The 21,682-nt window shown below is 38.2% G+C and overlaps 1 protein-coding gene across 1 annotated transcript in view; it reads left to right on the top strand.

The window, feature by feature from the left end:
• The window catches only part of LOC140232377 (uncharacterized), a 207,881-nt gene that overhangs the window by 165,419 nt on the left and 20,780 nt on the right, over nucleotides 1-21,682 (top strand). Inside the window, exons 5-6 of the mRNA XM_072312503.1 lie at nucleotides 5,753-5,818; nucleotides 12,257-12,315. Coding sequence (XP_072168604.1) covers nucleotides 5,753-5,818; nucleotides 12,257-12,315 — 125 coding nt within the window. The remainder of the gene's footprint in view (nucleotides 1-5,752; nucleotides 5,819-12,256; nucleotides 12,316-21,682) is intronic.

Here is a 21,682-nt window from a genome sequence, read left to right on the forward strand (position 1 = left end):
AAAAAAAAACTGGCAACCATATCGGCACGTGCCAGTGTTTATTTATTAAGGACATGGCCAAGTTGATAGGACATGGCCAGAATGTGTTAATGGGCGGTCATCAGGACATTCCTTGTATGCAGAAGCAAGTGGTGCATGACCAGTGTGGTTCACTGCCTTCTGTGGGTTTATCCCCCTAGCCATCTTTCCTCAGTGGAGCAAGGCTGCAGACATGGTACCCTCGTGTGTGTGCTAGAGTAGGTTTGCTTCTATCTTGCCTTTCATGTTTTCAGCATAGAGTGTGGTAGGCCTATATATGTTAAGGACATTTAGCCCATCAAAGAACCATCAAGCATCTAATGCATACTCCCTCTTTCAGACCATTATTCCCTGATGGTTACCCATTGAGTGATGTGGAGAACTGTAATCACTGTATTATTTCCTCCAAGACTGAAAGGTACTGAATCTGTATTGAAATCCCAAGCACCAGAACACAAACCTGTATCATCAGCTCAGGCCTATGGTTCTATTTGGATGTCACCTTGCAAGCACAGTAGGAATGTAGTGCAAGCTTTGCCACTTGCCAACATGTACAAATTGATTGGTATTTCATCAAGAAAATTCAGACTGGAGTCTCTTGTTGAATCACCATTGAACCATGGAGAGAGAGAGTTTACCTGGGCTTGAGGGAGGTATCTTTTACTCAAATATTCATTGCTGTTTCATCAGTGGCAGTTGATTAGGGAGGCTTTTCAGACCGAAGGCATTTAGCAGTTGCCCTTTTGTGCACATCTTAAAAGTTGCTTTATGTGGAAGGAATGTACCAAATAGATTTACTCTCCTCATTTCTCTAGGCTCTGTTCTGGGATGTTTTAGATAGTATGACGAATCAATAGCAGTCCAGTACTATCGACATCCCTAGCTCTCACATCTCCCTCCCCCTTTTACCTGTTTACCCTTGTGCCCCTTGGATTTCTGATTTCATACCCCACTTCTATCAGGTATCTCTGGCATGATCAGACTAGATTACACCCGTTGGTGGGATGAAACCCTAGACCCACCTCTCTTCTCATGCTCTCTTCAGTAGATAACTACTTGGTTGATGGAAAGACAGAAGATGTCTGATAGGAAAGAATATAGCAGCCTGTGATATTAGATTGGATGACATCTAGAGTTGTTTAAATACCCTATACTTACATATAGATGTAGACCTATATACAGGCGAGAATGGGTTTTTGTTCCTTTTTTTCAGGGTTCCCTATATCTTGTTTTGCCACTTTCATTCTGTGGTCCAAGTTGTGTAATGTAGGGTGATATCCCAAAGAATAATTCTCAACATGATTTGAGAATGGTTAATGTCATATAGCAGCAGAGATTGTTTATGATGTTGCCTAATACTACTATTCTTCAAATGATAAATTACCAAACAAAATGAACTGTTTTTGAGTTACAGAAATTCTTATCAGCCTTTGTCTTGAAAAACTTGTCGAAGACATAGCAGCATCACTGAAAAAAACAAAAATATTCTTCGTAGGAAGTAAGATGAATAACATTTTTCTTTGCAGCCAATTGACAGTACTGTTTAAGACAGTAGATAATATTGCTAATATGGCTATTGTCAAATGTTGGGACTTCTCACTATTTGTAGGAGTGGGTTACAACATTCCATATGTATTCCTATATTTGTTTATTTGCACTCATTTTTTGTGTTCCATTTTTGCAATCCAAATTTCTTTCTCTATGAGGTCAATTCTCCTGCAATCATGTTATTTTTGGTAGTATCAGGTTATCTTTCTTGAGTTAGTTAGTCTCTTTCCACCATGCAATATCAATTCAAAATTTTGAAAGTATATTCCTGAATGATCATATCAGGACATCATGTTAGAGATGTCTCACCAGTCAGTCCAGGGAGGTGGGAACAACCGTAGGCCAGCATGCTACAGAACCTTGAGACCAGATTTCTTGCTGCTGACAACTCAATTTGGCAATAAGCGTTGAGTGAGCTCAGTTTTACGCATGACCCAGCCCAAATCAAGGGGTCCAGCCTCCAGAGTCTTACAGCATTGACAGGCTGTGCAAATTAGTCTCAATTTCAAGACATTGTACCTGTGGTGTATATATGAAAATCAACATTCTGTAATGTAACAGCATTCTTAAATTGCCATATTGCTTTCTCTCTCAGAAAACAAAAACAGAAACTCTGTAATTATAGATGAATGATTGAATATACATTGAATTTCTGTATTCATCATGTTTGCAGGCAAATTATCTTGTGATGTATTGTAGACTAGCACAATACCCTCCAATTCTGACTGTCAAAATATTGGAATGGTATCGTTTTTTGTTTTTTTTAATCACAAAATTTTCATGTAACTTGCCATATTTTCCTTTCCCTCAAGAATTAGTGGTTAGGAGCAGGAGGTATTTCTTTTTCTTTTGTCTAGGGTTGTGATAAATGGTGCATGTAAAAGGCAGGATTTTGTATTTCAAAGCTCTGCCTCATGTTGGCATAAATCAGCTGAAAACAAACTATTTATACCCCACCAAGTCTGTCAAAGTATGATGTGTGTGGTATGCTGGTGACAGAGTAGGGTTTGAGACATGTCAAACAATACAGCTATATTTGTGTGAACTGCACTTAAAGGGAAGGTAAACCCAAAGAACAATGTGGATTGAGTGAAAGCAGCAACATTAGTAGAACACATCAGTGAAAGTTTGAGGAAAATCGGACAATCGATGCAAAAGTTATGAATTTTTAAAGTTTTGGTGTTGGAACCGCTGGAGGAGGAGACTACTAGAGGATATGACGTATGATTGGACAACAATACAAAGAAAATATAAAGGAAATTCAACAAAAATTCACTTTTCTAGAATTATGAAAGAGCAATGGACCAACCGCTTTCAGAAAGCAGGGGGAATAATTGCTACCCTTAACATATGTCAACATCAAGCTGATGGAATTTGTAATTTTCATGAAAAATGGATTTTTGCAGAATTTTCTTTATATTTTCTTGGTATTGTTGTCCACTCATACGTCATAACCTCTAGTAGTCTCCTCATCCAGCGGTTCCAACATCAAAACTTTAAAAATGCATAACTTTTGCATCGATTGTCCGATTTTCTTCAAACTTTCACTGATGTGTTCTACTAATGTTGTTGCTTTCACTCAATCCACATTGCTCTTGGGGTTTATCTTCCCTTTAATGCAGAAGTCTCCACTATGTCTTCATCTCATAGCTTTTGATATTCATATGATTTCATTGATACTATCATTTACATTGTATATTGCACAGGGAATAATTTTACCTCCTCAAAACTGATCAGCAATTTCAGCCAATAGTCAGGTGTGTCTTGTCATGGTCCATATACATTGACAACATCAACATACTATCTCTGTTTGAGTTTTACTAATAGACATGTATGATGTAAACAAAACTTTAGGTTACAAAACCCACTACTGTGTGCCTTCTGAAGTACACAAAGTAATACTATGATAATGTGAGTAGAACCTATAGGCCTACTTAACAAGCATAGAAACAAGTTTTGTACTTTTTTCAGGAAGTGGAGAAATTTACTAAAATAAACCCATGATCAGCATCACAAAGGAAAACACACACACACACACAAGATAAGGCCTATATATTGTCATGTTGTTAGATACTAGATTTCTAACTGCAATTAACTTCTGTTTTCTTTTCTTTTTTTTTTTCTTTTTTGTTTAAGGACGAATAATAGAATCAAGTATGTGAATCTTTTTTCTGAGTCTTAAAAATTCAGACTAAACTCTTGGCATTGCCTCATTTTTTTTATTTTTTTTTTAATAAGGAAGTAAGATGAGCATTGATTCTGTGTAGAGAAAGCCAACCCATGGTGCAGGCACTCTGAGAAGTAAACCACATCCAAAGTCGATTACACCAGGGCCATGCTGCCCTCCATACAACCTAGGTCTGAGCAGCAGGAGGTGGCCAGGGTTAGGAGGCTTTCTACAGCTGGTCAGTGAGTTGGGGCAACTGTCAATGAGCACACTGAAGTTTTTTAGTTTGTTCACCAGGCTACCTCTGACTACAAGCTGCTTTGATCCATTTTTTCAGGCTAGTCGACTAATCACTGTGTGGCAAAGCCGTCATCAGCCTAGGATCCCCATGATCATAGATACCGATATCTAACAATTCAGAGAGATCTACATTGTAGAATCCCTGTTTATATCGTTGCCTACTCACACTGATACACCCATCCAGCCACCCACGCTTAGCCAAGATTTTGGACTTTCCTGACATCAATGTAGATTAATTTATGGAAACTTCTTCATGACAGAACAGAAGATGCTTGAAACATATCTCAGAGTAGATGTAGGCCTATTTTGCACTGATAACATTTGTCTAACATTGTGTTGAAGGAAAATTAAACAGTACCATGTGTTTCTTGGCAAAGGCTGTTGTTGGTTAATTGCACAGTAGTCAACACATGATATCAGAAGCTCCTGTATGATTATCAGATGTTAAGTCACTAGCTCATTGAGTCTACATTAGATCTGAATGCCCATCTCTCCCTCTGTAGCCATTAACTGGTAATATATACAGCAATGTCTCCTGCCTACACCGTTACTTACTTCAAAGTCCTGATGTAGATGTTCAGATTCTATGACTTCTGTCAATACCTTCTGTCTGTCATGACTTCTCTATTCTAGTTTTCTCTCTGTCTTTCTTTCTTTCTTTCTTTCTTTGTCATGCTCTGTTCCTGCCCTGCTTCTTCTTCTTTACATTGCACCGTATAGGAAGGGACATGAAGTATCACCTTTAGCCAGTTATCATGCCTTAGCCTGTAAATAGTTATTTGATAGTCCTGTCTGTCTGCTTCAATCTGATGCCTCATTTTAGCACCCCACTGAGCTCTCATTTTCACTTTGTTTTGGCCGCATCACTCCTTCATTTTCAACCAAGCAAGCACGTGCCACTCCTTAACCTTTCAATTTTATGAGTCAAAACTTTTCAATCATTTTTTTTTTTCTTTTGGACTCCATTTCTCCTTTGCTTTCATATTCTGTGAGACTTGCCATACATGTGAGTCCTCTCTCATGCTTCCTCTGATTTTTGTGTCATTTTTCTGACACCCACGCGTCATAAGGCAAAGGAAAGAGTGAGAGGAGAGTAGAATAGTATGGTGTTGCCTCTGTGGGACAGGGCAGCCAGGCTCTCTACAGGGTGCCAACAAATGGACAAATTAAGCTCTAATGCAGACACAATTTGTACTCCTGGCAGTCTATCTGATATACCCTCCAGGTCCTTTCTGAGATTCCTTCAGTATATTCCCTCTTTTGTTTTTAGCTACATGAAAAGGGTCTTCCAGAATTCTTGTACCTTTCAGATGTCATCGTAGATGTCTAATTATTAGTTTTAGTTGACATGAAATCAATGATATGTGTACTCTCTTGAGAATCTCATTGATTTCATTTTCAGGCAATCTCTTTTGTCTAATTTTCTCTGTATCATTTATCATAGTGGTCTGAAGGTGCAGGGAAAAATATCTATCAACAGTTTTGTTAGTTTGCTGGTTTGTTGCAGATATATTTGTATGTGCTTGGTGTTTGTTTTATATTTGATTGGAAATTTCTTCTACAAGACAAAACAATATTTCATGTATCACAGTGATTTGACCTCACAAAGGCATGTGAGATTATGTTGTTGATGTGTGTACTTTAACTTGTTGAAGATCGATATCTTTATACAGCTTGCTATTAATTGTGTCTCTTTACTCTGTTTTCTTGTTTTGACAGTGCTGGCACTACGACTCAAGTTAAGAAGACCAAGAGAAGAGCTTGTCAGCCAAGGCATCATGCCCCGTAAGTAATCCAAATGCCCTTAATTGCCTTCTAGTGGATTACTCCATTGGTCATATCTGTGGAGTATACCAGTAATTGGTATTACTGTCTTCAGTTTGAAATATCATCTCATTTCTCATGAATGTTTGTAGGTGACACTGGTATTATATGGCAAAGAAACAAAATAGGCAGTCATTATATGAATAGATCTGAGAAGCCCAGTTTTCATAAACTTTCTTGCCAGCTATTATGAACTGCCAACTTCCTGCCCCTAGCTCTACATCTGTTTACTCTATGTTTTCTCTCTCAAAGTTCTGACAAGAAGTAAGCTGGCTGAGCACCCACATCTGGAACAGTGATTACAGCTAGCCTTGGATTTGGCCCAGCTTTGATGTTAACATTCAACCTATATGTGTGTGGGGTGTGTGTGTGTGTGGGGGGGGGGGGAGGTTGTATTTTATTTTTGTAATGATTGTCCAAACTTCAACAATTGTATTTGGGTTTGTCACCCTCACAGAATGTTTTCGACTTAGTGTACGCTGTAAGTCAGAAAATAGTTTCGGCTGCTCGTGACTGCCTCCTTAAAAATTGGGCTTGTTAGACGTTCAATTGAGAAGCACATTGAGAAAAAGATTCCAGGCAATTTAGTCATAAATGTGCCTATGAAATTTTCAGTCAGAGGTCGATTGATTTTTGAAAAGTAAAAATGAGATACTGGTGCATTTCCTTACCATAAATAAGGTTAAACATTGATAGGCACAGGTAATACTTGTATGCCACTTGAAGTAAGTAGAAACAAATACTTTCAGGAGATGTAATTTGAGTATCTCTTCCCCATCTCCTTTTTTATGTTCCTGTCCAGTTTGTCAGTTTACCTGTTTTCTTGTCTCTGCGTTACTTCAGAACTCATCTATAACAGTCTGGATAGAGAGAAACAAAATGGGATGCACTCCAATGTGTGCTTTTACTCACATTAGAATCATCTTTCTCACCTGGTTTACAGTGAAAGTAATTGTTAGTTGGGTTGTTACTTTTAGGTATGGAGAGTTAGTAATTCTCCTAGCTTGTAGAAATAGATTCAAGTTTTAGATGCCATTGCCAGAAAAGATTTAAAAGTAGTATTTTTAACCCTTTTATTTGGGGGTGGGGGATGGGGCAGGCAATGGAATAAGATCATGACAAGAAATCCATGGATTGACTTCTTGTAGCCCAGAATGGGATAACAGGATACTAGTCAAAAGTCCCTATACAGGAAGCAAGTGAATTTCGGATTGCAGAAGGGGAAAAAATGAACAGAACATGTCTCCACCAATTAGAAGTGAACTGGTCAGGTGACCAGTCGAGTCACTTTGCACGCTTAGATCTAGTTTGCCACCTGTGTTACTTTCATCTAACTCAGCTGGAAAAACCATCTCTAGGGGGTTTTCTTTGGTCCCGTGTGCATGCTGACAAACACCCCTCTGTACTTCCAAATCTCTATGCTGCCATTCTCTACATTGCAAACTAAAAGACTGGATGAAGGAGGGGGTGGGGTGGGGTGGGGTGAGATTTAGATAGGGTTTGATTCTATCTTGCAGGAAATGAGGTAGGAAAGTGTACTCCAAATTCTTTCACTTTTTTTTTACCATCTATCCAAGGTGTAAACGTGAGAAGGAATAGAAATTACCTGCTACAAACCTAGATTTGAGACTTCTCCGTCTTTTCCTGACTGATTAAAGACATCCCCACCTCATCACTGTAGCAGGTGTCAATGGCTAGAGGAAATAAAGTAACAGGAAAAAAAATATGTTCAACTTTAACATCTAATGAAGATGTACCATCTAATGAAGATGTAATCTTGGTAGTGGAAACAGAACCACAGAAGTGGACACATCAAGCCACAAAATGTGTTTTGGAAATGAAATTTAAAAAAAAAAATGTTTGTCAATTTCAGCTTTAATTAAATGTATATAGGATGTATATTCCATGAATGCAGATACAAATATGTTAATACAGTTTGAAGAAAATCATTTCTGAGTTTCAGTCAAATCAATCTGATGTCTTGCTAGATAAAAGCTGTAACAGTTTGTTATGTCTTATCCTGTTGAGGACAGGCTGATTTTGCTACAACACGCATTTCCCATATAGACACCTGCCCGAGTATACTCGGGACTCATCCTCAACAGGTTAATAATGTAAGGATAAGAAAATTAATTATGAAGGTGATTACACTTCAGGATGTTCATTTTCTAGCATACTGAAAAGACCATTGGATTTTTCTCCTTCTGAAAGTGGGGCATGATATTACCATTCACATATGACAGCAACAAGGTAAAGGAATGTGCAATTTCCATCAGAACTAATAAATGAAGAGTTTGTTTGCAAAAACCGATAAATCCATAAGATTTTGAAATACGGTCTCTGTCATAAAGTACAAAATAATACCTTTTAAATGATATATTGGTCACTACATATAAAGGTACATTTTTGAAGTTATGGTCAAAAGAAGCAAAAATTTTCTTATTATTCTCTTTATTCTCGACCTTTAATCGCAAATATATCCATTTGGCAAATATGGACTTATCGGTTTTTGCAAACAAACTCTTCAAATATTATAGAATTTTTTCTTCATGTTCTCTGAATACTGTTGCACTATTGTGACATCATGAATATCACAATAGTGCTACAATGAAAAATATAATTGTAATGAAATGAAATGTATTTTGTAGCCCTTTTATGTCACCGTGAAGACACATGGATTCAATCATAACTTTTGAACAGATTCTCCAATTTCCCTTAAACTTCATAGGGGTATTCTTCTTCTTCTTCTTCTTCTTCTTCTTCTTCTTCTTCTTCTTCTTCTTCTTCTTCTTCTTCTTCTTCTTTTGTGTGTGGGTTCACTGAACTAACTTATAGGCTACATGAGGGGTATTTTTTTTTTAACTTTCTATGCTCATGCTGTCCATGGAAGTGTACAGAAATACAATTCAGTACAATTCTACCTGTCCATGTATAAGGAGAGTGATCAGAGACAGATCATTAGTGAAAATCTGCTCTGGTTTAGAGTAGCCATAGACAAAAGCTCCATTTCATAGCCAGCTGAAGAGATTACTTTGATACAAGAAGCATCCCATTGTCCATAGTGAGGACTTTGTTTCACAGGTACTAGTCAGGCAAACCTGGATAGTACTACTTCATTCTCACTCCACTATTTTTTTTTTTTTTTGGAAAGAAAAAAAACCAAGCAGTCTTTTTCTGACTGGCAACCATTTATGCAGACCTGTACTGTGCTTGGAGGTATTTTTTACTGTAACAGCTGTCATATGTGTGTCTATTTATATGATAGGAAAGAGAGGCTGTATATGTATCAAACTAGATTGAGGTGAGATGAAATAGTGAGAAGACTGGCTTTAGGGAAGGATTAGACATGACTAGGAAGGTGTCAGGGAAGGATTAGACATGACTAGGAAGGTGTCAGGGAAGGATTAGACATGACTAGGAAGGTGTCAGGGAAGGATTAGACATGACTAGGAAGGTGTCAGGGTAGGATTAGACATGACTAGGAAGGTGTCAGGGTAGGATTAGACATGACTAGGAAGGTGTCAGGGTAGGATTAGACATGACTAGGAAGGTGTCAGGGTAGGATTAGACATGACTAGGAAGGTGTCAGGGTAGGATTAGACATGACTAGGAAGGTGTCAGGGTCGGATTAGACATGACTAGGAAGGTGTCAGGGTAGGATTAGACATGACTAGGAAGGTGTCAGGGTAGGATTAACACCCACTGTGTTTATGGAATCAACTCTGAATGCCACTCACTATGGTATTTTAATCCCATAGTATGTTTCAATCAATAAGCTAAGATCTACACTGCACAATTATGCAGAGACTAATTTATAGTGAAGAGAACACAATATAGACAAGAGGAGTAAATAACACATTCTTTGTGAAGATAATTTGTAATTTTAATCATTAGCAGCTGACAAAATTGGTAATTTAACAGATTAATTAGAGTATAAAAGTGGTCATAACTTGCCTGTATAGGAGAAGTCCTTTCTCATGGAAGACTGAAGGAGCTCTTCAGAGAGTTCTCCACTGTATTGTTGAGTGGCTCGTAAGTAAAACATGAAGTATGCGCTAATTTTAGCTGATGACACGATAGCTGTGTAACAAGATTACACATGTTAAAACTGTCTTGTCAGAGTGCATGTCTAAATACATGGCATTCCTTGTACCAGAGAGTGGTGGTGATGTTGATGGGGATAGGGCTGATGTTGATGGGGAAGGGGTGGAGATCTGGATGGGGCCTCAGGAGTTGTAAGGATGGGGTGGTAGCAGTATCAGAGGGCAGCTCATTTTTCTACCATGCCGATGTGACATCATCTCAGGCCTACATTCCTCTCATACTTGTGCAATCCTGAAGATGAGCCAGTTTGCATACCCTTTATCTCTTTCTTTCCCCTCCATCCTATCATGTATCCTCCTCTCTTCACTTACTTTTGTCAGTCTAACATATGCACATAATCTCATACATTTCATAAAAGTTTGCATGGTTAGCACATAGCTGTGTGAATGTCATCCTATGATACTTTCATTGCAGTCAGTGGTAATTGTATCAGAATGTAGAATGAACCCAGGTTGGTTTACTCCTTGTGGTCCCTTTTGAAGACAGCTGAGAGCAACCTTTGTACTCTCATTCACAATCATATTCTAATGTTTCCTCATTGTTCATCTCCCTATCTATAGAATATTTTTCCTTTGCAGTACAATCATTATGTATGCCTTCTTGTCATCCAACTATCTCTGCCATTCCTCTCTCCTTCCATGAGAAGTTTGCAGCAGCAGCAATAGACTGTATGATGATCTCAGAGTCGTCGTCAAAATATTTGACATTTGACGTCATCCAGGGTATGCATTCTGGATGCTATCTAGCATATCCTAGCTCTGCTAGGGAGTACATGCTGTCTACCTCAGCTGTATCTCTTTCCTTGTAATATTTATCACATTATCTCTAGTCTCCTTGTGTTTGCTCACAGACTTACAAATTATCCCTTTCCCTCCATCTTGGTTTAAATGTCTGTCAGTCTGTCCTTTTGTCTCTTTCTCTGTCTTTTTCTTTCTCTATTTACTTGCTGTTTATGCCAGATTCTTATCATCCCATTTTCCTTTCCTTTCTCTCTTACTCTCTCGAAGGATGGGGTTATTCTCACCAATTCCTACATTCAGTCTATCTTTATAAATCATATGTGATTTCTCTGCTTCCTTACCCGTTCTTCTCCCTTTCCTTCCTTCTTGGTTGTATTTTCCAATTAAACACTCTCTACCAGTCATTTAATGTCTTTACTATTGTAAAGGATGTGCTTGAACAATAACCTATTCATTTCAAGCCAGCAGCATTGGAAAGGAGAAATTGATGTCATAGAGGTAGCATGGCTCACTATGACGTCACAAGAAGAGAGCTAGGCCTCTAGTGTCATGGCATCATTATGGTCTCAACAGAGGGATGTCATACAAGGACATGCATTCCTGAAAGACGTCACAGGGTGTAGCCACACCCCTTTCCTTCCTCCACACCAAATCTCAGTCTCTTTCTTTCTCTCCATCTCCCATCTCTCCTCCCACACTATCTAGTCTGAGACATCTGATACCGATACATCATCAAATCTTTTTTGCATCTTTGTATACCGCTCACAGTTATCCCACCCTCCAGACCACCCCTACCTCTTTCTGTCCATCTCTATCTACAAACTTAAACCTTGCAATGGCAGCCAGCCGTCTTGGCTGGTAAATAATAGCTTGATATTAATGACTCTATAAACTAAGATACCATGATGGTGGAGATATGCACTCTGTGCCATCTCTTCTCACCTACCAGTCTCATTTACAACAAGCAGCTCTTCCTCCTTTAAGTCTCCTTCACATGGAATTCCCATCCATTCTCCTCCAAGATGTAGCTTGTTTAGAAGCCCATCTCAAGGAGGAGAAGCTCATAGCCACCACTACCACCACTACCACCACCACTACCACCACCAATACCACTTGTACAACAGTGTTGCTGTACATCAGTGTCCATCTATTGGACAGGATGACAGCATTCTACCTAAGAATTTTACCAGTAGCTGTCTTTCACCATATTAGTGCCATTTTGTTGGATGTCATATATCATTGGATATGATCATTATGTTACCAATGGCAGATGGAGCAGTCTATGCAGCAAAATGGATTTTAAGATCAGTCTTCACGTGCAGATACCGGAGGAAAGTGAGTGAAGGTTGCATATAGTGAAGAACATCACTGCTTGACAAGTTGTTATTACTTTTCTCAACGTTTTTCAAGATATCATGTGGCATTGCAATGACTGACTTTAACAGCTCATTTTCATTCCATTCTACACAATAGGTCACATACTTTCTGGCAGTGAAATGCTTTAAGAATCAGAATAATATTTGTTCGCTGTCTACTACTTTTTCTCTCTTTGCAGCCCTCAAAACCACCACACCAGCATTCCATGAACAAAGGCAGAGATTAGAGAGAGCAAAGGTAACTGACTTCAGTTTTGTTTTTGTTTTTTATTACCTTGCGTTCTGTTTAAACAAGAATATAATTGATTGTTGTCCAATGATGCATGTGTATGTGATCAAATCATTTAATTATACCATTTGTCCATATACTATCAGTTACGTCCTTTTGGATAGCTATCTCCTATTCATGCTGATGCTTGTTGACATGGTTATGTCCTGTCAATACACTATAAGTGTGTGTGTGTAATCTTTCTACAGCGAGTATGCTAGCCAATATCCTTTATTTATTAACTTTTGTAGATTGTTTGCTGTCTATTTGAGGTTCATAGATATTATAATGCTATAGGTAGTTTTGATGAAATGATGTTGAGGCTACAGAGAAGTGCCCCTAGCTAGTTGTTTTTACTGAAAACAATGCTGTAAATTCAGTAGATTAGTAAAGTTTTGAACAAAATGGACATATAGTCAGAATGTTGTGACTACTAAAGAGTCAGTATGTAATTCTATGTGGTGTCCTGTGCATTATTTGCACAAGCCATGGTAATATCAAGAATATGATACAAGCATTCTTTACACTCTCAACTTAATGTCCAGAAAGCACTTTTTATTCAGTATTTACTGAAAGACTATTTCTCTACATCTCCTATGGATGTATAAACTCAAAAGTATCCACTTGAGCAGGGTCAATGAGTTTAGTTTTTTTAGGAAAGTTTGAAACTTGTGGCATTTACAAATCATGTAAACAATATTTTGTTGCCAAGCAATATTAAAATTGCATGATTTGGCAGCTGGTTTTTGTAGGACCATTTTTCCTCCACTGCTTCTTAACAAATATGCCCTTAATTCTTTTTTCATTCATTTAACCTGAAGAAGATCACATGTAGCAGAGAATTGACAAAGTGAATTGGATATATGTGATTCTGTATAAAAGATAAAGCCACAGAGGGTTAAGGACCAGCTCTGGCAAACTTGAAGGTAGAATTGTATAATAAGACAACATTGAATACATCACAAAAATTATCAAGTATGAGATAACATATAGGCCCTATTGCCTACTAATCATCATGAAGCCTCTGTTGTTGTTTTTTCTGCTTTTTTTAAGTGGTATGCTTACAAAAGGGTATCACAAGAATGGATTGCATATGCCTTACATTTCCTAGTATGACAGATCAGCCTGTGCTATAAAAGTCAAGACCTCTTTCTTGTATATTTGACCCTGCACCTCAAAACAAACAAAAAGTCAGCAGACATAAATTTTTAGTTAAGACCATATTCTGAAAGAGCAGACTCTATGCTTTAAAATGATGTATAACTCAAATCAAATGGACTCTCCTAACCTATCTAAGTAGTGGAAAGAAAGCACAAACTCAGGAAAAGTGTGAACTGAGAAAAGAGGCTCTGAAGTACAGTGTCTATTCAAGCGCTTAATCTTTACCAAACCGCGCTGGCTGTGCGATGAATGGGACAAAAAACAGGAAGTAAACCACCAGAGTAACAACAATGAAGGGATTATCAGATTAAGCTGAAATTGAGCACGCCTCATTAACACATTCTGTCCATAATTAATGCCAACTTTCAAAGCAGTAGCACTATCTTTTCAAAAGTTATTAGAGGTGAAAGTGAAGAGTGTGGACAAGGTTTTTCAGAAATGAAAAAGGGATTCTAAAGACACACCTAATCACACTATTCTACCAAAAATGTTCGAGATAAACTGCTAAAAAAACCACTCTTTCCTGCCCGTTTTGTGATACCAAATTTTGGCATAATGTAAAAGAAGACCCGCTCTTTCAGAAAATATGAAAAAGTCAAGTTCGGCTAGGTTGACCCATTTCACTTATTTTCAGTCTTCACGCAAAATCAGAGTGTGTGACTTTATGTTCATTTTGAGGTGCATGGTCACATATATACCATCATGCTTAAAGGGAAGGTAAACCCAAAGAGCAATGTGGATTGAGTGAAAGCAGCAACATTAGTAGAACACATCAGTGAAAGTTTGAGAAAAATCGGACAATCGATGCAAAAGTTATGAATTTTTAAAGTTTTGGTGTTGGAACCGCTGGATGAGGAGACTACTAGAGGATATGACGTATGAGTGGACAACAATACAAAGAAAATATAAAGGATATTCAACAAAAATTCACTTTTCTAGAATTATGAAAGAGCAGTGGACCAACCGCTTTCAGAAAGCAGGGGGAATAATTGCTACCCTTAACATATGTCAATATCAAGTTGATGGAATTTGTAATTTTCATGAAAAATGGATTTTTGTAGTATTTTCTTTATATTTTCTTGATATTGTAGTCCACTCATACGTCATAACCTCTAGTAGTCTCCTCATCCAGCGGTTCCAACACCAAAACTTTAAAAATTCATAACTTTTGCATCGATTGTCCGATTTTCTTCAAACTTTCACTGATGTGTTTTACTAATGTTGCTGCTTTCACTCAATCCACATTGTTCTTGGGGTTTATCTTCCCTTTAATTAATGTTGACATTCTGAAGACTCAATTCTTTAAGTGCAAACCCATTGCTGGTACATTGTATACAATATATTTCTGCAATCATTTTATGAAGGCAATTCTTGCACACAAAGTAGGAGAAGAACCTATAGTAAACAAGCCACATGTGAATCATTAGTCACTAGAAATCCAGCTACAATATTGCACAGCCCTTCTTCTGAGCAAGTAATACCAGGTTTATGGAGAAGCTTAACAAAAAATCTGCTGATGCTAAATTTTGTCCACATTGCAGATATTTACAGTAATGATCTCCCTGAGTAAGCCAAATGCCTGATCTGTGTACATATCAAGCAAGTTTGAAGCCATCTTGAGACATTTCTCTCTTTTTCTGCCAACTTTCACCAAAATACTCAAGGCAGATCAATCATCACAAAGCATGCTGACATCATGGATTGGCTGAAAGGAAAGCTTGATACCCAGGATGTTGTAGATGGATGACCAGCCAATCATGGTCCAGTTTTAGTATGATATGGGCAGTTCACCTGTGCCTCGCTTCTAAGACTGGCATACACCCACACACACACACACACACAAAGTTGTGCATGTTTGTACTCTGCAAAGTCTCCATGCTGATATCAATATCAAGTGCAGCTAAGGGGCATAGGTCTGATCTAGGAGGAAAAATAGTGACCGCCCAGCTCAAAACTCACAAAAAAGAAAGTCGCATAATAGGATTTTCTGCAATGGACCAAGTACTGTAAAACACAACATTTTTGCGGCATGAAATTTTTGCAAATTGGAGCCAACAGCCTTTTTCGTGGCATGATACAGTGTATTTATGCGAGTTACCTCTAACATTCAATGCGTATAGTGAAGACAAGAACTTTCTGTGTATTTTAATTTCATGACTCTTGGCAACTTGGAAATGAAACTGCACCTCCTAACTTCCCCTCTCTCCTTCTCTCTCTCTCTCTCTCTGTCTTATGTCAATCACTTTTTGAATGGGTTTAAAAAGATGGTCCACTTTGAACAAGTTATATATCATTTTAATGCTTTGAGAGATTACTCTTTCAGTTTATGTAAAAAGTGAAATTTCATTTTAGCCAATTTTTTGTGGGTGTTGAGCCGGGCAGTGACATATGCTTCCTGCATTCTACAACACAATAAAATTGATAGCTTTCAAGCTTAGGCAGTGAAGCAAATGATTCTATTTTGAATTCCTAGTATTTTGCCTTCATCCGAAGGAAAAACGACTTGTCATATTATGAAATATGTCAGGCATAAGGCATAAAAAGCTTTTGACAACCAGGGGTAAGGCAAATAATGTCTTAGTGCTTAGCAGAAAGAGTCTCACAGACAAACCAAAGATGTCTTCCTGTGTGTGTGTGTGTGTGTGTGTGTGTCTGTGTATTTGCCATGTTTTGTTTTGTTTTTTTTTTTTGTTTTCCCTTTCTCTCCCCCTCCCCCTTCTCTCTTTCCCATTTTCTCTCCTGCTCAGTCACAAAGCCAGAAAGAGTTGCTTCACCATTAAGATGTCCCCTCTACCTCTTCTTGTATTGTTTTGATGAACTGTCCTTCTCTGGTGTTACTCCTTGGTTACCATGCCAACAGTCATTAACACTCTTTTTAACTGTTACTCTTCCATCCATGGGGGTCGGGAGGGGGGAGAGGGGTTTTCTAGCTAAAGAATTGGTCTAGCTCCATTATCTGTTCCAAAATGCTGTGACTCTGAGAATGGGATGCCATGTTTGTTATAAGCTTTTGATAGTGTTCTCCTTTCGCCTGTTGATGTGGCTTGATTTTTTTTCCCCACCATGTCATCAGACAACATGCCATAGTGATGAGGGAATGAAAAGGACATTTGTCAGAGGTCCAGTTTGGAATTTTATCTCTCCCATCCCCCCCCCCCCCCAAAAAAAAAAAAGACCATGAAAACAGAGGAAAGATGTTACCACTGTTGCTACCATCTCTCTCTTTCTATCCCCACTCTATCTATCTTTCTCCTTACCCTCTGTCTCTCCCTCTCTTTTCTGTCTTTGCTCTCAGTTGTCTTCTTTCTTTCTCTCCCTCTCTTCATCTCCACCCCCCCCCCTCCCTCGTTTTCTTCTAAACCACTCTATACATCTAGTTGTGTGCAAAGTAGTAGTTTGGTAGTCAGTAGTGTGTCAGAAATTGAGATTAGCATGGAAAATAGATTATTTAGCAAAAGCCAGTCAAACCCAAGGTCATTTTTCTCTCCTCTGAAAAGTGAGCCAAATGGTCATACATGACAGATGTGATGTGGTGTGAATATCTGGGTGGATGGCCTCAAATACAGCCCCTAGCACCAGCCTCTCAACACAGAATTCATTCTTGGCCATCTGGCTGAACATTTGGACTTCTATCCAAATTCCATCTGTTTGAGAGAACCAAGAGTAACCTAGAGAAGGTGAATAAAAACAATACTTAGTTAATTTCTGCAACACATATAGGACTTTTTTCACTCTGAAGAATGTGCAAAATAAGTATGTTTCTTACCAACATAAAAGATTGTGTGGTTTTTGAAAGGGGCATGTGGTTTGTTTGTGTTTTTTTTTTCTCACCTTTTTTTCTATAATGAATGTCTTGAGCTGCAGAAATTTTAGATATTCTTTTCACATAAGGGCAAGTCATACTGATTGATAGTTTATCCATAATGGAAGCAAGTTTGTACATAACTGACACATAATGGCATACATGTTTTTGTTTTTTGGGTTTTTTTTTCTGCAAGCAGTTGAAAGCTATCCGTGATCTAGATCTAGAGTAAAGCAAGCCTCTCAGGGCAAGATCTTTTGACTATCTGATGTAGACATGCAAATGTCTCCAAGTGTGAGGTCTGCTGCTGTCTTATAACACCTTTGAAAAATTAGCTCTCATGAAATTACAAAAGTACAGCACACTTCATAAATGTTAAGAGGACAATGGAGTGATTTACAAATGTAGGCATTTTACTGCAGTCTCTTAAAGCTGTGATATTATTTTCTTTTTATTATACACAGCAAACCAGACACTAACCTTTATTTGCACAGAATTGTAAAGTATATTGTATTTCAGTGGAACAGTTGCAACTTGTATGCAAATCTCACAGGTATCTGAGTATAATTATCATACAGATGTGTTTGGCAAAAATAGGAAAATTTGCCATTAGGTGAAGTTACATTGAAAAATAAAAAGGGAAATAGCCAAGCAGAGTTTTTCAATACGCATTTCACAATGCAAGGAAAACAAGAAATGTTTCTGTGTTTTTGAAGGAAATGTGCATGCACAAAAAAAAAAAAAAAAAAAAAAATCATATTTTGGGTAAGTAGTGCACTTGAGTAACTTGCTGCTGTCTTTAAGTGGAGGCAGACAAGCAGGAGATTCCCAGCACTGACCAAAAACCAGAATAGGATTGGCGAGCGGAGGAGCGAGCATTTATATGTATTTATACCAGCAAGAAACCAGAATGAAATGGCAGTTTTTAAAAAGTACACTTCTAAGGATATATTTTGTTTCACATGCCCTTAGTTGCCCATCACCTTCCAAAAAAACAAACAAACAATGCCCTTAGTTGCCTATCACCTTAAAAAAAAAAAACACTGGAATGTTCCAAAAATTATAGTTTTTTATGGCAGTGTATATTCCCCTGCTGTAACTGATGAGCGTAAGGTAAGCTGAATTTCACTATGATCTTGAATCTAGCAAGAACAGTACATTTCTCCTCATTTAGGGATCAATTAATGTTGCTTGCTCATTGTGATTAGTTATGGGATTCTAACATTCAAAATTATTTTCAAATGTGACGTGATGGAACTGAAGGAAGGCTTGAAATAAAAAATGAATATATAGTAAGAGGAGATTCCTGTTCTCCCTTTCCAAAAGTCTTTTGCTAGTCTCTGAAGTACTTCTGATGTCAGCCAGGAGGTTGGGCCAAACCTTGGTTAGAAGAGACATGTCTAGCTCACTGAAAGATGTAACAATTACAGCAGCAAGGCTTTGAACTGATGTAACTAGGACAGTTTGTGGGATGAGTCTCTTGGTGGTATGGGGCCGGAAGGGAGAGTGGCTAGGAGGTATGATATTTAGGCTACGTATAATGTCACCCCTTTGACAAGTTCATTTGGAAAAGGCGGTTAGGGACATAGCAAGACTTTTCATAGTACTCATAGATTAATTAACAAGGAATAGCATCTTACAAGAGATATTAAAAAGGCTAGATTTATATGAATGTGGCTTGCTCTGTCGTAGGTACATCGTTTGTGTGCATGTCATTATCTTTGTCATCTTCATGTGCTCCTTTAATCTGTCTGTGCCTCACCCTCCTACTTCTCAAAATAGTATCAAAGGACAGGAGATGAAACCATGACTGGTGACACACTAGGGCACCTGAGAGAAAGGTGCTACTAGGAGTGAGATGGCTTGCTGTCTATCTCTAGGATACTTCTTGTAGATGCGAGAGGATGTAATTTGCTGATCATCATCTTGTCAGTGGGGAGTGGGCCATCAGTAGAGGGTAGAGAAAATAAATGTATTCCAGTTGTTGACGCTAAGTCAGCATAATGATATCAACTTACTCTTCTGTTGTGGTGAACCTGGATAGAGATGGGTTTCATAGGCTGCAGTGAAAAAAGGAATTTAACAGTGGTATGATTTATATACTTTTATACAGCCAGTTTACAAGATGGTTTCTGGAGCTGTACATGTGTTTAACATTATGGATGTTGTGATGTAGGAAAGAGAGTGGTCATAACACTTAATTGTTCTTTACCTTGGGTTTCTTTGCTGCCAGTTACTTTGTCACATATTACACGGACTACTCAATCTCATGCACTTCTCTTGGTACTTCTCCCTTTGCACTGTGAGGGAAGTCTTTGAAACACCAAACTGGTTTATGTAACAAAAGGATGGCGTGAATCCAGAAATACTGTAAAAAACAAAAAACAAAATAAACAATATCTAAGAGAGTCTTTGTCTCCTTGTCTCTGTCTCTGTCCTTGTCCCTAGTCCGTATATCTCTGTCCTTGTCCATAGTCCCTATATCTCTATTCTTGTCCCTAGTTCCTGTATTTCTATTCTTGTCCCTAGTCCCTATATGTATATTCTTGTCCCTAGTCCCTATATCTCTATTCTTGTCCCTAGTTCCTGTATTTCTATTCTTGTCCCTAGTCCCTATATCTATATTCTTGTCCCTAGTCCCTATATCTCTATTCTTGTCCCTAGTCCCTATATCTCTGTCCTTGTCCCTAGTCCCTATATTTCTATTCTTGTCCATAGTCCCTATGTCTCTAGTCTTGTCCCTAGTCCCTATATCTCTTTCCTTTTCCCCAGGTACTAATATCTCTTTCCTTGTCCCTGGTCCCTATATCTCTGTCCTTGTCCTTAGTCCCTATATCTCTGTCCTTGTCCCTAGCCCCTATCACTGTTTTCTATCTCCATCTATCATCATTTTGTATATATCACTGCATATTACATGTATACAATTTATGTTCAGGGCACTCTCACCACAGGTTTTTGTTTTTTGTGTGTATATGTTTGTTTGTTTGTTGTTGTTGTTTTTGTTTTGTTTTGTGGTTGTTTTTTTTTTTTACATCTAGATATTTGCCCCAAGCATGTTCAAAATCATAATATTGTAACCTTTACCCACAGACATGTACATACATGTAGGCCTATATTGTTTGCTGGAAATAAATATTATTGAACTGAACTGAAAATAGATTTTCCCATGGTGAGTCTATCATACATCTTATGGAGAGTTATTTGCTACTTCTTGCTAACAATCCAGTGTGTCCGTATGGTTCATCGTACCAATATTATTTGATTACATGTGACCACAACAGATCCTCTGTGGTCATTTGTCATTTGCTGTGTATTACCACACCCATGTCTGAAGCAGTGGGACCAAGAGAGAAGAGAGCTCATCACATCAACCCAGAGAACTCAGGCATCACTCATCCAGCCCAGCAGCTACCCACCTCTACCTTTCGTTGCTAGGCATCACCAAGGCTCCATGGTGTCAGACAATTTGACATGGTGGATAATGATTTAGGGAGAAAGAGATTTAGGAGAAAGTGTGGCTTGAATTCTGCCATGATCCACTTTGAGTATAACCATGCAGAAACAGCTGTGATCCCCACATTTTTCTCCTTTCCTCTATTTTACAGAGCTGACAGCCTGAAATTGTTACCCGTTCCTGATTTTGTCTGCTCTAGAGCATGTGTAGATAGGAACCATGGTTCACATGAAATGAAAGTACCCAGAGCAGTGCATTCCCCAATTTAGCTGAAAATAAAAGCCACAAGGAGCAGGCCGTACTAATAGATGCCCAATTTGAGCTTGTCCTCGGAAATGAGCCATTTCTCAATCATTTTCATGCGTCTACTGCAGCGGGATACTCTTCCTTTTACCTATCTTTCTCCCTTGTCTTTGGTTTGTGTTAACTCTTGGCTACTTCTATACAGAATTCTTATGTGCAAGTACATTCTTTGCTTATTTTTTCCATATTCTCGACATTTTCCAGACTGGAATGAGAGACTGATTGTTCACACATGATCTATTTTACGTAGAGAGCAGTTTACAATGAGGCTGACATAGAAAATATGTCTGTAGGTCTAAATATTGCTAGAGGGGGGAAAATGCAGGCAAGTGTAATGTGAGCACTTTGGCTGGAAGAGAAAGTGAAAGTCACTATATGTCTATTTGACACATATACCTTGTATCTCTCTCTTTGTGAATTTAACATTTGGATGCATGGAATTATTGTTCAGCACTGATATGTTGTTGCCTTTTCCTATTCAATGTATTAAGTTCATCTAGTTACTATATAGATTGCATTAGCTCTCTAGGGGACTAAGATATGTCGATCATCAAGATCGGAATCCCATGCTGATAGTCAGTGCCAGTGTCTCTAACCCCATTAGAAATCACTTTGGC

Source organism: Diadema setosum, chromosome 8 (genome assembly GCF_964275005.1).
Source record: "Diadema setosum chromosome 8, eeDiaSeto1, whole genome shotgun sequence".
NCBI classification, from domain to species: domain Eukaryota; kingdom Metazoa; phylum Echinodermata; class Echinoidea; order Diadematoida; family Diadematidae; genus Diadema; species Diadema setosum.